The sequence below is a fragment of the Sphaeramia orbicularis genome, chromosome 1 (assembly GCF_902148855.1).
Source record: "Sphaeramia orbicularis chromosome 1, fSphaOr1.1, whole genome shotgun sequence".
Lineage (NCBI taxonomy): Eukaryota > Metazoa > Chordata > Actinopteri > Kurtiformes > Apogonidae > Sphaeramia > Sphaeramia orbicularis.
Window position 1 is genome coordinate 18,959,824 of NC_043957.1, and position 14,564 is coordinate 18,974,387.

General features: G+C 36.2%; 1 protein-coding gene across 4 annotated transcripts; it reads right to left on the minus strand.

The window, feature by feature from the left end:
• LOC115427375 (hsp90 co-chaperone Cdc37-like) lies at positions 1-10,518 on the minus strand. Of its 4 annotated transcripts, none has more exons than XM_030145912.1 (8): positions 10,233-10,518; positions 7,058-7,354; positions 6,851-6,956; positions 5,856-5,971; positions 4,514-4,636; positions 4,231-4,413; positions 744-815; positions 1-636 (listed from the first exon to the last, which is right to left on the minus strand). In XM_030145912.1, the coding sequence occupies exons 1-8, from the start codon at positions 10,347-10,349 to the stop codon at positions 514-516; spliced, it is 1,137 nt and encodes a 378-aa protein (XP_030001772.1). In that variant the 5' UTR covers positions 10,350-10,518; the 3' UTR covers positions 1-513. The 4 variants fall into 4 exon arrangements, with proteins under 4 accessions (XP_030001772.1, XP_030001793.1, XP_030001786.1 ...); XM_030145933.1 differs by having other exon boundaries at positions 10,193-10,357; XM_030145926.1 differs by having other exon boundaries at positions 10,186-10,357.
• Between the last annotated feature and the right edge of the window lie 4,046 nt (positions 10,519-14,564).

Genomic DNA, 14,564 nt, shown 5'->3' on the forward strand with positions numbered 1-14,564 from the left:
CCATATTCTGCATATATTATTTTAAATATTTCATAACATGGAAAAATGAATAATTACCAACTTTTAATATTAACACATGATTACACAGAGTTTAGAGAGGCCCCACACAGACACAGCAACTGGTTCAGCTAGTTCACTCCATTCCTTATTTTAATCTAAATCATTTACTGTTGAATTGATTGTCATTTTACTTTTCTGTCTGGATAAACATTCATTTTGTTCATTGGTATTATGAGACAGTTTAAAAACACAGTACCATGGGTTATAGTTTGCCTCTTATGATAACAGTTGTGTTCATGTGTACATGTTTAAATTGTGAAATGTGCAATAAAACACATTAAAAAAGTATAAAATGATGACTGCATCACATTAAATCTTTTCTACAACAGTTCTTGTTAGATGACTATTTATTCTTTTCAAATCAAGATACATTGATAAATTAATGTAACAAGGTAATATACGAGTTTCCACATTCAGCTACACGTCTCTTAAATGTCCACAGAATGTGCTTTATTAATCTTCTTCATCCTCCACATCCCCATGCTCTTCATCATCTTCCTCTTCATCATCAGCCTCTCCAGAGTCAGGAACCCACAGCCCAGAGTCAATGCACCTTTTCAGGTGATATTTTCCTTCCTGTAGAGAAAGAAAAATAGTGGTTAAAAAAATTAATGGATGACCAAATAGATGTATTTTTCTGGTCAGATATTGTCAGACATGCTGAGGTCTGCGTTCCTGCTCACCTCAGGATCCAGTCGGCTCATAGCCTCCTGCAGCATCTCAATGTTCTTCTCATCAAAGCTCCTCTGTATGTCCTACAAGACATAATGAGACAAGTTTTACCCTGTAACTCAGAGAAAACTGCTCTTACTGTACATACAAAAGTCTTTTGGAGTTTTACTGCAATACTCATTACTCTCTTTGCTATTTTTCATTAGTTTTCTTTCACTCTACAAAGTTTTGATATATTGAGAAGAAAATCACAAAAAACAAGTGGTTCCAGGCACAACAAATCCTGCCACTCACACATATTGTATCTTATTTTGGCATTGATCCAGCTGAGGTCATCATGTCTGTGCGTGTGCTGATGTCAGCATATCAATGGCCTCTATGTATGTGCTAAGTTTGAAGTAAATTGAAACAAAATTTATCTTTTTATAGACATTTGAAATGTTGTTGATTATAAGTAAATGGGGAAAAAACAAGATTTTAAAAATTCATAAAAAATTTTAACTTTGACCTACTTTTCCCAAAATATAATCAGATCTATTCTGGGTCACTGGCAATCTATAAACCAAATTTGGTATGAATTCAACCAATAGGTTTGCTGCTAGAGTGTTAACAATGAAAGAAACTAACAAACAAGCAAGTGGTGCCAGGCATAACAATCCCCCCGCAAAACTGTTGCTCATTATAAGTAAATGGAAAGATTTTTTAAAACATAAGAAAAAATTGAAACTTTGGCCAACTGTTCCCAAAATGTAACCACATCTATTCTGGGTCACTGGCAATCTATAAACTTACTTTTGTATGAATTCAACCAATAGTTTTACTGCTAGAGTGTTAACAAACAAACCTAACCTAACCTAAAATACAGGGGTTGGACAAAATAATGGAAACACCTTCACCTCAAGATGATAATGCCCCAATCCATACAGCTAGAATTGTTAAAGAATGGCATGAGGAACATTCTAATGAAGTTGAGCATCTCGTATGGCCGGCACAGTCCCCAGACCTCAACATTATTGAGCATTTATGGTCAGTTTTAGAGATTCAAGTAAGACGTCGATTTCCACCGCCATCGTCTCTAAAAGAGTTGGAGGGTATTCTAACTGAAGAATGGCTTAAAATTCCTTTGGAAACAATTCACAAGTTGTATGAATCAATACCTCGGAGAATTGAGGCTGTAATTGCCGCAAAAGGCGGACCTACACCATATTAAATTATATTTTGTTGATTTTTTAAGGTGTTTCCATTATTTTGTCCAACCCCTGTAATACCCCTTGCCTTCCCTTTGGGGGTAATGAACTGATAGAGCAGGTTAAGCTGAATGACAGTGGATGTTGTTTACCTTGTACACAGAGAGCTGATGCCTGACTGCTGGACTTCTTTCTGCTGAACTGTGTTTTATCCAGATGCCTCACCCACAGATAAAGACTTTACATGCACTAACAACAGATTTGACATCTGTTGGAGTCTCTGCATCTACCACCAGGAACAGTAGCAGGTTTTCAGGAATTGATTTGTGATATTGATTCTCCTGCTCGTAGCATCAGCAAGTACAGCAAAACAAAGCCACTGTTCTGATGTGATGAGTCAAGTGGATGAAATGGGAGACAGTCAAACAGGCGGCTGTTTCTGTCACTGGCTTGTGGACAGTCACAATATTTAAATGCAGTAATAGTCAAATTAAAGGAAAAGAAATCTGATATTTAAAGAATAAAAGTGGATTTCAAAAGACTTCATATTTTTACAAGAACAAAGTTGTTTGCATTAGAGAAAAAGTCAGAATATTACAACAAAAAAATCTAAATATTACAAGACTTTTTTCCTTAAATATTCTACTTTTATTATTGAAATATCACATTGTTTGCTATTCTCAACGTGGCCCTTTAAACACACTGAGGGCAAATAAATTGAAATTGTTATTTTATTCCAACTTTAATCCATTACAATTCATTTTTCAAAACAGCTCAACTTTGTGTTATTTAAGATTGTAGTAAAATGTTTCTCATTCACAGAAATAAATGGTCTGTTGATATATGGTACATGCAATAATGACTAACCTACTCTTTAACCCTTTCATGCATGAATTATGAGTACATTAGTCAAGATTTTTTTCTTGAGTGTTTTTATTCCTCCTTGGGCATGAAAAAACCAATGCAATCGAGTTTGTTTTTGTTTTTTCATTGAGTTACAAAAATGTCAGTGCATTACACTTTTGAAGTAAAGAAACGTGTTTAAATCCCAATATCAGAAAGTGATATGAAAACAATGAAATAAAAACATTTTTAATGCTGCTAATCTGATGTTTTCTCACGTTAACATATTCTAATGCTAGTTATTACTCACTTCATGGAGATAATATGCCAAAAAAAAAAAAAGTCTAACAATTAACAACTGATTTATACTTAAACATGTTAGCGCAGATCAGGTTTACCAAGAACAGGCAAAGTTACAGTAATGGTATGAATTACAGTGTATAGGATGATGCATAAGTGTCCAGTGGGTGGCTGATATGAAACTAAAACATCAAAACCCATAAATATACAACAGTTTTGAATAACTGTCCACTGTAGTGACTACTATGCATGAAAGGGTTAATAAAGACAAACTACAGCCTAAAACCATACATGAAGTGTGATGTAACAGTTCCCCATGTTCCTCATATGTTCCATTTGGACAGTTCAGTAACATTACTCTTACTAGAGAGTGTCAGGTTCAATAGCAGCCCATAGCAGGACAGAGTTTGTTTAATGAGTGAAGTGATACTGAGATTTCTGTTGACAAGAATATATGGAATAGACTCTGGTACACTGCTCTCCATTTATGTTTTTTTTTTCTGACAGAATGATGAAGAAACACTTGAGTTGTTTAGAAAAGTAATCTTTGTATACTATTTACAGTAATAAGCTACATAATACACTTCAATGCAGCAGTAATAGGAATTCAAAATACAGGGCAATACAAAAGTAATACACGGTGTTTACTCTTTATCCAAATAAAAATTCCAGACTTTTTCAAAACTGCTATTTTTTTCCTCCAAGACCTTGATTTTATGTACTTTTATACTTGTGCGCCTACTTTTTTGGTTGAGATTATACCTGAATGCATAAATTAAATTATGTTTTACTGACAGAAACATTTTCAAAACAAATGAAAATCACAAAAGTGCATGGATATCACACAAACAAGTTTCACTAGAATGATTCCAGTACTGACCAGTTAGTGAAACCACATCCAGTTTTTGTTTTCCTCATGTGTTTCTTATGTTACAAGATTAAGTGCCTTTGAGCATACTCTAAAATTTGACAATGGCAGAAACTTTTTCCACACCTTACTTTATTAAGAATGTGTTTCAAAATGCCATACTTTTTAAGACTTTCAAGACCTGCGCAAACACCCCGTAATAGCACACTAAGGTTTTGTAATATCAAATATATTGACTGTGAAAGTGGCATAAATACATCAAGAAATGAGGTCATCATGCCCTGTTTGTGTGTGTTTTACCTTTGGCAGAGAACTGTAAACTTCAACAGGGTCTAAACCACCTGGACCCAGTCTCTTCTCCCTCTCCTCCTCCTCCAGTTCCTTCATAGCGTTCTCCATACGAGCCCGTGCACAGCTGCGAACCCGCTCCTTCAGCAGCTCCAGCTCATGGTGGAAAGCATCCAGGTATGGCTTGTCTGCTGTCTGAAATGGACACACCACCACAAACGTCACATTCACAGAAATATGTGTAAGAAAACTGTGCGGGAATCTGCTATATGGAATGTGACATTTCCTTTCAGACCTTAATTTTGGAGAAGAACTGTCTGAAGCATCCTCTGGGGTCAGCCTTCACTGCACTAGCCAAATCCAAGATGAACTGCATGACAATGGCCTGGTGGGCCACCTGCTCCATTAAAGCATGTTTCTACAAGAGACGCATAATTTTATATTTCTGTTTCCCCTCTCAAATATGGACACACTTCACTAAGGCTCATTTAAAGGAGTGATATTTTACTTTTTTTAAAAGGAATTATGCATTTTAACCCTTTCATGCACGAATTATGAGAACCTTAGTCAAGATTTTTTTCTTCAGTGTTTAGCCATGAAAAAAACAAAGCGATCGAGTTTTTTTTTCTATGGAGTTACAAAAATATCCATACATTTAATTTTTGAAGTAAAGAAACGTGTTTAAAATCCAATATCAGAAAGTGATATGAAAACAATGAAATAAAACATTTTTTAATGCTGCTAATCTGATGTCTTCTCACATTTTAACATATTCTAATGCCAGTAATTACTCACTTCATGGAGATAATATGCAAAAAAAAAAAACTTCTTGTCTAACAAATAACAATTGATTTACACTCAAACATGTTACTGCAGATCAGGTTTATCAAGAACAGTAAAGTTACAGCAATGATCTGAATTACAGTGTATGGGATGGTGCATAAGTGTCCACTGTGTTGGCTGATATGGAACTAAAACAACAAAACCCATTAATATACAAGAGAACAGCTGGAGAAGAACTGTCCACTGGAGTGGACAGTGCATGAAAGGGTTAAAACATTTCCCTGTGGTCTACATAGACTGTAAATGCTCTGCTTGGGTCTGAAATCTCCATTAATTCAACTCCACAGGTCCATCTTCAACCCTATTTCTGAGTAATGACACCAGAAAGGTCGTTTTGAGCGCTGGCCCTTTAAATGCACATGAGCCACTCCATGCCCCGCCCCCTCCAGGTTGTTGGCTGTGCTGCTCTATCCCGTTCAACCAACAACTGAACATTTTAGGTAATCGGCTTGAAGTTTGGACATATTTTCAGTTTTTACTACAACCGCTGCTGACAAACAATTACGTCGTATTCAGAGAAATGTTTGTCTGAAGTCTTGACCTTATATGTGCAACTGTCGTGACGTAACTAGTTGTAGACGTAACAAATTAAGCAGGAATTGAAACAGGTTGTAGAAATCCGCTCGATTTTTGCCGGAATGAACATAAAGATAGCTTTGCAGCACCTGGAGGGTTCAAATTCAAACTTTTAGAACTATTAGGGTCCAAATACACAAGTAAATGACCCAAAGGCTAATAAACGTGGGTTTAGCAAAATATGACCCCTTTAAGTGTCCAAACACACACAAAAGCACCTCGTCTATCTCCAAGTCGATACAGATGACAACGAGAGCGTTGGCCGTCTCTTCACACACAAGATGAGGGTTGTCTGACAGATACTTCTGACTGTCATCCCAGCGATTCAACATACCTACACACACAGAAACAGACAGCATATGCCCTTAGTCATAATATGTTTGTGTTTTGGCTACAGTAGAGCTACGAAGAGAAGATGCCATTCAAAAAGTAAAGTGTTGCTGTAAATGTTACTCAAAGAGGAAAGTGGAGAATATATAGAAATACACAAAACTGGGGAGTGTCTGGAGTCTCCACAAGAAAGAAAAAATATACCTTGAAACAAATCTGCTGCATCGTGACACAAACTAACATCAATTTACACAAAACTGTCTAACAAAATCACCTGTTTAGGAATCTGAGATGATTTAAGAGTTTTAAGGTTCAACAAAACATTAGAGATGTTATTGTAATTAATTTATTTATCATTATATTTGTAGTGAATATTTAAAGTGCATATGAATATTAAAGTTTATATTAAAAACGGTTGATTATGCAGATCTGATTATGTGTGAGGTGACCAAATAAAGAGTATGTGAATGGTTTGTATGGATCTTTTATGTTATTGTAAAAATATACAGAAAAAAAAGTGCGTTAACAAAGCAAAGGAAGTGGATTTAACTTAATAGTTTGTAAAAAGGGGTGGGAGACAATATGTTATGCTTCTTCCCACTCCTTTTCGAGCGCAGAAAAATTTTGTTTGACCATGTTGTATGGTTCTTTGTTATCTGATGATTCACTAAGATGCAAATTACCAAATAGGGATTCATCTGATCCACTTGTCCCATTTATCAAATTCTTGCTGTATTTTTATTTAGAAAATGTTGTGATATTGCCTACAGATTAAAAAAAGTCTTGTCTACATATGAAAAGTGAATGTCTGCGGGGAGGGATGGTGTTTTAAAGGCCTGAATAGTGTGAGGAAGGACAAAGACAAAAGAGCACCGGAGCGTACCAAAGTGTTTGATTTCTTTAGCATACTTTTCCACAAACACCTTGTGCTTCTCCACCTTTTCCTCCTGTGTTTCTTCCTTTGTCTCAGGCTTTATATTGAGGACACTCTACAAAAAAAAAAAAAGAGGGAAAAAGCAGGTAAGTGGAATATGACAAGTCACGAATGAGGAAATCTTAAAAGTGACATGACCTTGATGCTGTTCATTACCTTGCTAAATCCGTCTTTGCTGATTGTGTCCACATTCCAGGGTAGTTTTTTTTTTTCTCGCTGGTATTCCTGTATCATTTCCTCAAACTTCTTTGCATCCTTCTTCAGTTTCCTCACCTCAGCCTGAACAGTCTTCAGCTCAGCCTCCCTTTCTCGGTCTTCCTCTTCATCTTTACTTTCCCTTTCCAACTCGGTAAGTCTTCCTTGTGCTTCCTCTAATTTTCTCTTGCACTTTTCCAGGTTAGTTTCCAGTTCTTCTCCTCTCAGCTGAAAGTCTGCCATTTTTTCCAGCCGTGACTGTTGCAGCAAGTCAGGGAGAGTAAAATTAAAGATATGCTTTTAATGAAACATAAAGGTAGGGAAAGAGAAAGCAGAGGTTTTTTGAAATGTTGGAATATTTAGCAAGGGAATTAGAAAAGAGGGGGTTAAACAACAAGGCTATCAAGGATGGAGACATTAGTAAAGCAATTAGACAAAAAGTAGCACTCATATTCAAAGCAAATATGGGTTTAACAGAAAAAGTCATACAAAGTGAGTTTGACCACTACAGTTGTAACTATAGTCATTAAAAATTAAATACTGCATCCTGAGTTTGTATCCTTCATCATTTTACCTAAACACAGAACAATGTTGACAAGGGTTTCGGTGTCTGGTTTTGTGAATCTGAAAAGTACACTGTTTACTTTATTCTATTTTGTTCTGTATTTCCAGGATTCCTACAAGTTAAATTTAAGACTTTTTAAGACTACTTAGAACAGAAATTAATGGCCATTTTACAGCCTATTTCACGGACATACTGGCAAAAAATCTGTGACTCCAAAAATTTAGAAAAATTCTCACCAGGGGCTGCAAAGTTAGTGATAATTGGCTCCTAATTTCAATATAAATTGTCGGGTTGGAATGGGTGGAACTGAGTCCCCTAACATTGCTTTCTTTGCAACACATTCAAACACAAGACAACAAACAAGTTTATGGCAACATAACTCAAGACCTACCATGTCAAATTTAATACCTTTTAAAGACTTTTTAAGGTATTAAATGCAGATTTGTAAATTCAAGACTTTTAAGACTTCTTAAGACCAAGCGGGAACCCTGTCTTTCATACCTGATTCTTTCTACTTTTTTTATTCAAATATACGTGTATAAAAATCAATGATCAATGTTGAAAAAAGGAAGTAGAACAGAACACAACAGCCAGAAAATCTGCTACATTTTTTTAGTTTTTGTATACAAAGTTTGCTGCCTAGTCTAGGTCCAGTGCCCCTCTAGTGCACACGTGGTCGAAATACAGCCCTCAGACCATCACAATCTACCTTGTGATAACCTAGAAAAACATTCTGACCCCAGACACTGAGTAAAAAGTGTGTTTCTTCCAAAGCAGTGCGTTTCATATGTGAAAAATTACAGCAGTTGTCAAGAAATGCAGCTTCAGGAGAGCTTTTTCAACCAAACAAGTCAAGTTTTCTAAAGACTCCCAGAAAGTTGTGAAAGTGTTCTAAACATTTTCCCAAAGCAGTCAATGACCCCCAAGTTGACTTTCAAGGAAACCAAATCTGCTTCTTCAGAGACATGCTGAGGTGCTTATCACGGATCATTACGATGAGGGCCAATATAAATACTGATATTGCGTGTAACTGTTTTTTTTTTGTTGTTTTTTTTTTACAGTAACCTTTTAACCTCAGAGAAGTTATGATGAACCTAAGTGTAACACTGAGAAAATAGACATTTATTTTCAGGACGCAGGCCTTCTGAACTACAAACTATTTTTTTTATAAAGAAATCTGTCTGGTCATTTTATATCCTGTCAGCGCTCTGTGTTTTATGTTTAATGTGTGGCCGGAGTAGTCGCCTACCCCTCCTCTAGCATCACAGATGTTTCTGAAAGTCAAGGAAGGACGGTTCAAGGCTTCATTTACGTAATACCACGTCATCAAATTTCATCACAAGGACTGTTCAATGTCCAGGATCCTAAAAAGAGCAAAGTCTTTCACTTACAGACTTTTCAAGGACATTTCTGTGGAGCCTTGGTGCTCTTTCAGCATCCACAATTCTAAACCTGAGTCTTAAAAAATGCACCAGTGAAAGAGATCTGACTGTTTTACTGGTGCAAAGAAGGACATTAAATTGCCCAAATGCTGGCAAAGGCTATTCAGTAATACACAAATGAAACATCTAGAGACAAACAAAGCCTTTCAGTAATACAGGGTGTCCCATAAGTCTCCATACATAGGAGACATAATACATTCCACACATATATGGTTCTAACGTGTATTTCTTTATATTTCTTCTTTATAGTTCTTCAGCAGTGGAGGACACGCATTGAAATGTGTTCCCGACAAAATGGCAGTCATATAGAGCATATTATATAAATAAAAATGGTTTATGTCAAGAAACGTTTATTTTTCCTATGTATGGAGACTTATGGGACACCCTGTAAATGCTTGAAATGTTAACCCTCAAAGTCCTTAACAGCCTCCAAGGGCCAAAATCATGCACTGATCTAACATGTTTAATAACTTTCAAACCATTAATCCTATTAATACATGTAAATAATAGTTTGTCATCTTTTCATGGTCATCAGATATGACCCATTTGGACGTTCAGAGGCTCCACAGTGAACATGGAAACACTGTTATCTTCTGCAGCACTGATTCAACAATAAAACCCATATAGTTTCACAAATGGCAGTAACTGTAGACACTTACTTTTATGTTCATAGGTTATCTGCATTTTGGGGGGGAAAGACATTTTGTGAATGTAAACATCTTCATAATCTGATTTAATTTAACAATTTTTCACATTAAAACAAAGAGAAAATTTGGAGTTGTCAGGATTTATAGATTTTTAAACTCTTACTTCACTTATCAGACCCACTGGAGATCAACTTATTCTGTGTGGTCCCTGAATTTAAATGACTTTAACACCCTTGACTGTTGCAATTAACTTACATTTCACAAATTCATCCCATGGGCTGGACTGGACCCTTTGGTGGGTAGGCTTTGGCCCGCGGGCCCTAGGTTAGACATCCCTGAGGCTGTTCCATTAAAGGACACATTCATTTGTGTAACACCTGTTGGGTCAAGCTGTCTTCGTACGCTCTTGTTAGGAGTTCTACAGATAAAACTAACCACGTACACGACTCCACTCCACGGCTACTCCTACACAGATGGCTGACCCGGTGTCTCATTCTGTATAAACTCGGTGTGTCGACAAACGGACAGGTCACGTCTTCATCGTCCGACACGTAGATGTGGTCCCAGGTGCTGTAGTCAAGTCCGGCTCCGGAACTCATTTTTACAGACGCCACTTCTCCCACCTCCAGATTCAGATCCAGGACGATAAGGCTGCGACTAGGGAGCAAAAGCAGCCCAGAAACAGACAGTTTCTGAGCTAAATCCTCTTAGTGAGAAGAACGGCACAAGCCGGTCACACAAATCTTCTTTCAAACGGCAGCCCTCTGAAGCCAATCTGTGACGTCATCAACACGCGTCGCTCCCAGGTAATTTGTTTACATTTTTACCTCCGCCAAGGAGGTTATGCTCTCGCCGGCGTTGGTCTGTCTGTCTGTCTGTCCGTGTGCAAGATAACTCAAAAAGTTATGGACAGATTTGGATGAAAATTTCAGGAAATGTTGATACTGGCACAAGGAACAAATGATTAAATTTTGGTGGTGAAGGTAGGCGGGGCATTGATCTGCCTTGGCAGATCTTGTCTGCGCTCTCCGAGTGATTTTCTAGTTTTTTCTTTTCTGCTTGTTTTTTTTGTTTTTTTTGTTTTTTTTTTGAGTGGGAAAAGCCTAAAACACACCAAACAAAGCGGTAAAAATATTCTTAATATACCATACATATTCACAGATTTACTGATATTGATTTACATGTGTGGCGCCATTAAGTAGCAAAACAATTACACCTTAAACTCACCGACAGTCTCATGTGGTTCTGCATTAGCATCATGTAATTATTTATATGTGTGTGCATATATATGTGTGTATATATATATATAAACATCTATTTATCAGGAAAATGCACATATACACATGCAGTATGGAAACATAACATGTACAAATGGATATATAACATTTTTCTCTCAAAAAAAGAAAAGAAAACATCACCCATTGCAACCCTACATTCAGAGCACATGACTCCAATAATGAAATGAACATAAGTAACAACTGACAAAATAATAAGTTTTCATATGTTTTTTCACTTATAAACATATTTTTGAAAGTTATTTTGCTTCTAAATAACATTTCAGTGTCTGTAATTTAGTCTTTCAGACCCTTTTTACATCATTCATTCATTCATTTTCCACACTGCTTAATCCTCAATAGTGTCCCAGCTATCCACTGATGGCAGGGTACACCATGAACATGTCCTTTTTAGCATCATTTTGCATAAATCCATATTTAACTCCACAATATTTCTCTTCAAATACAAATATTGTAGTCAATCTACTGCAAATTAATCTTTCATGGTTATCTGTTGACATAAAAGCACTGAAACAGATGTTTTTACCATACATATTGTGACCCATTCAGAACAAATCCACAACCCACTTGTGATCATAACAGTTGAGAAAGCTGGTTATAGATCTAATTAATCCCAATGTTCATCCTGATCACTAAACACATTTAGACTTAACTGTGTCAGAGGGTGCAAGGGCTCAAAATGTTATAAAAAGGATTGGAACAGCACTTTGACAGTTGTAAATATATAGATTTACTTGTCAGGATAATACACAGAGGATAGCAAGAGTACATTTCACCGTGTTATAAAAGACTGCACTCATGCTTATTGCAGCCATGAACCTTTGTAACCACAAAAAAAGGAAGTCAAAGGCTCTGATTCCAGGATACACAGGCATTTCCTCTTAAAGTGTTTGAATTTTAGTCCCATAGTGCTTCAAATATTTTAAATGGACCTTTAATTCCAGTCTCACAAGGCACAGATCACTTAGCCATGTCAGAAAAGGGGAATCCAGTGGGACAGTCATGTAAGCATGATGAGACAGACCATTTGTACTGTCTATAGTAAAGACTGTAATAAACAATTGTATAATAGAGTAGGATATATATCTAATCAGTTACGACTTCTTCATTCATTACTGAGGATCTTCCTTGCCTTTGTGTCCTCCCAGTGTCTTCCTGGTATAAAAGGTAGTAAGGCAGTGGAAAGCGTTGGAGGTCAGTATTTATCTGAATGCGATTACACTCCACCCAACCCAATCTGACCTGGGGAGTTTCCCTTAAGCTTCAGAGATCAAAAGGCCCTTTTCAACCAGTCTGAAAGCTATCTAATAATCGCATGCAATAAACAGGAAATCTGTAGGCACTTCTTCCAGTTAGTTCCTTTAATAGTTTGGGGAGTTAATGTGCTTGACAATTATTTTCCACATTGTGAAATGTGCTGTGTGGTCTCTGTGGCCACCCGTCATGTAGCCCTTTCCTACAGATTCTTTCACAGGACAAGTGCAAAACAATGCACATTTCTGACACATTTTGGCCACATTTAACGGACAACGTAATATTTTTTAACAGTGTTTATCATTTAACTGTATTCTTCACTTCATTAATAAACAATAGCTGCTCCATGTAATCACTGCTTTATTTTTAATTGAATTGATTTGAAATATCTTGTTTCCTTTAGGGAAGAAGCAATTTCTCTTACACTTATATATCAGAGATATATTAAAGGTTCAATATGGAGAATTTGTGTTGAGTTTGTATTTTGTATTGAGTTGTACTTATATGTGGTTTGTGTTGGAATGTTTGTTTTTCTTCAGGCATATATTTTTGTATACTATCTAGTGCCATTTTGAAGCTAACAATAGCTAGTATTGTACATTGTGCTGCTTTAAAAGCACAAGAACAGAACAACTGTAATGTTTTTCACAGAAATATTTACAGAACAGTGTACTAACCAGTGTGTAGTGTCTGTTATATGTTATATGATACAGGCATGAAACACTTACTATATTCATAACCGAGTTAGCTAAGGTCCACTTCATGTGAGTTCAAAAACATGCACAAATTTTACATATTGAACCTTTAAGAGCAGTACATTAAGGAAAAGCTCATCTTCAAACATACAAATACATATTACAAAAAAAAGACATATTAGAGGATATTTACATAACAAATATAATTACAAACATTACATCCAAAGGAGCATCAGGTTCTGTGGTGAGGACAGACTTTGTGTAACACATGGAAGTGAATACATCAGTCACAGTAAAAAAAACAAATGGGGTCTGAGACATCCTAAAATATGTACAGTGTCACCCCACTGATGTACTTATTTGTGATTCTTCTAAATGTATTAACTGGAACAAGCTTATTTGGATTATTATGTACAGTTATTCAAAAAAGATTCTGCCGTGATTATATTTCTGCTTCATTTTGACTCAGTTCAGTGTCTCAGCGTGACTCAGGGTGTATTGACCCACAAAACACACACACAGAGAGAGAGAGAGAGAGCGAGAGAGAGAGAGAGATGATATTACAGTGAGTCATGTGTTCAATGGTTTAACATAGAGTTGTGAAATTCAGTGAAAGATTTATCACACATTGTCACCTGTTTTTTCCTTTTAAGGTTGCACAGTTCTCTTGCACCGACATGTAGCAGTAGGAACAAATGAAGTGCCTGAACTTCAACTGTAACTATTCTTTGTTCCTCTGTGACAAAATTAACACATGATCTACTTCCGTATAATGCAAGGTTTTACTTCTATATCCGTAACAATTTCCTAACAATTTTTTTTTTTCTCACGTATAGGTGAGACATGAAAGTAAAATACCCTGCGGCCATTGTGGCTGAGGGTAAAAACAAGTGCATCTTGGGTTTTCCTTGGGTTTTTACATTCTATCATTTACACACGTGTTTTTTTTCCTCTTACCTCATCAGTCAACCTACCTTTTACTTTTGTCATTCAAATATCTGAGTGAAATATGAAAGCTACAAACTGTGTGTGTGTGTGGGGGGGTTAGTGTTATGAACCAGTTGCCTAGGTCAGGGGTGTTAAACTCATTTTAGTTCAGGGGCCTTATACAGCCCAAAGTCATCTCAAATGGGCCAGACCAGAAAAATAATAAAATAATAACCTGTAAATAATGAAAATTTTTATCTTTGTTTTAGTGCAAAACAAAAAAGTAAAATGAAATGAAAATGTGCACTTTTACAAACTAACCTCTCAAAAAAAACTTTGAATAACCTGAACAAACATGAAAAAAAAGTGCAATTTTAACAATATATTGTCTCCACTTATCATTCATACATGTACATTACTAATCTCAGTCAGTCTACAAGAGTACAAAAAATTTAGTAACAGGCATAACTGTTAAAATTTTAGAGGTTGGAATTTGGAGTTGTCATTATTTATAGGTTATTATACTATTATTTTACTGGTTTGGCCCACTGGAGATCAAATTGAGCCGAATGTGACCCCTAAACTAAGATGATTTTGACATCCTTGAGAGTTAATGTCTTCATTATAATTTTTACACTTTTTT

Coding starts and splice junctions, on each gene's coding strand:
- LOC115427375 (XM_030145912.1), bottom strand. CDS start 10,349: ATGAGTTCCGGAGCCGGACTTGACTACAGCACCTGGGACCACATCTAC. Junction 4,414..4,513: donor AGTTCTTCTCCAAAATTAAG/GTCTGAAAGGAA, acceptor TGTCCATTTCAG/ACAGCAGACAAGCCATACCT. Junction 816..4,230: donor TTTACAGTTCTCTGCCAAAG/GTAAAACACACA, acceptor TATGTCTTGTAG/GACATACAGAGGAGCTTTGA.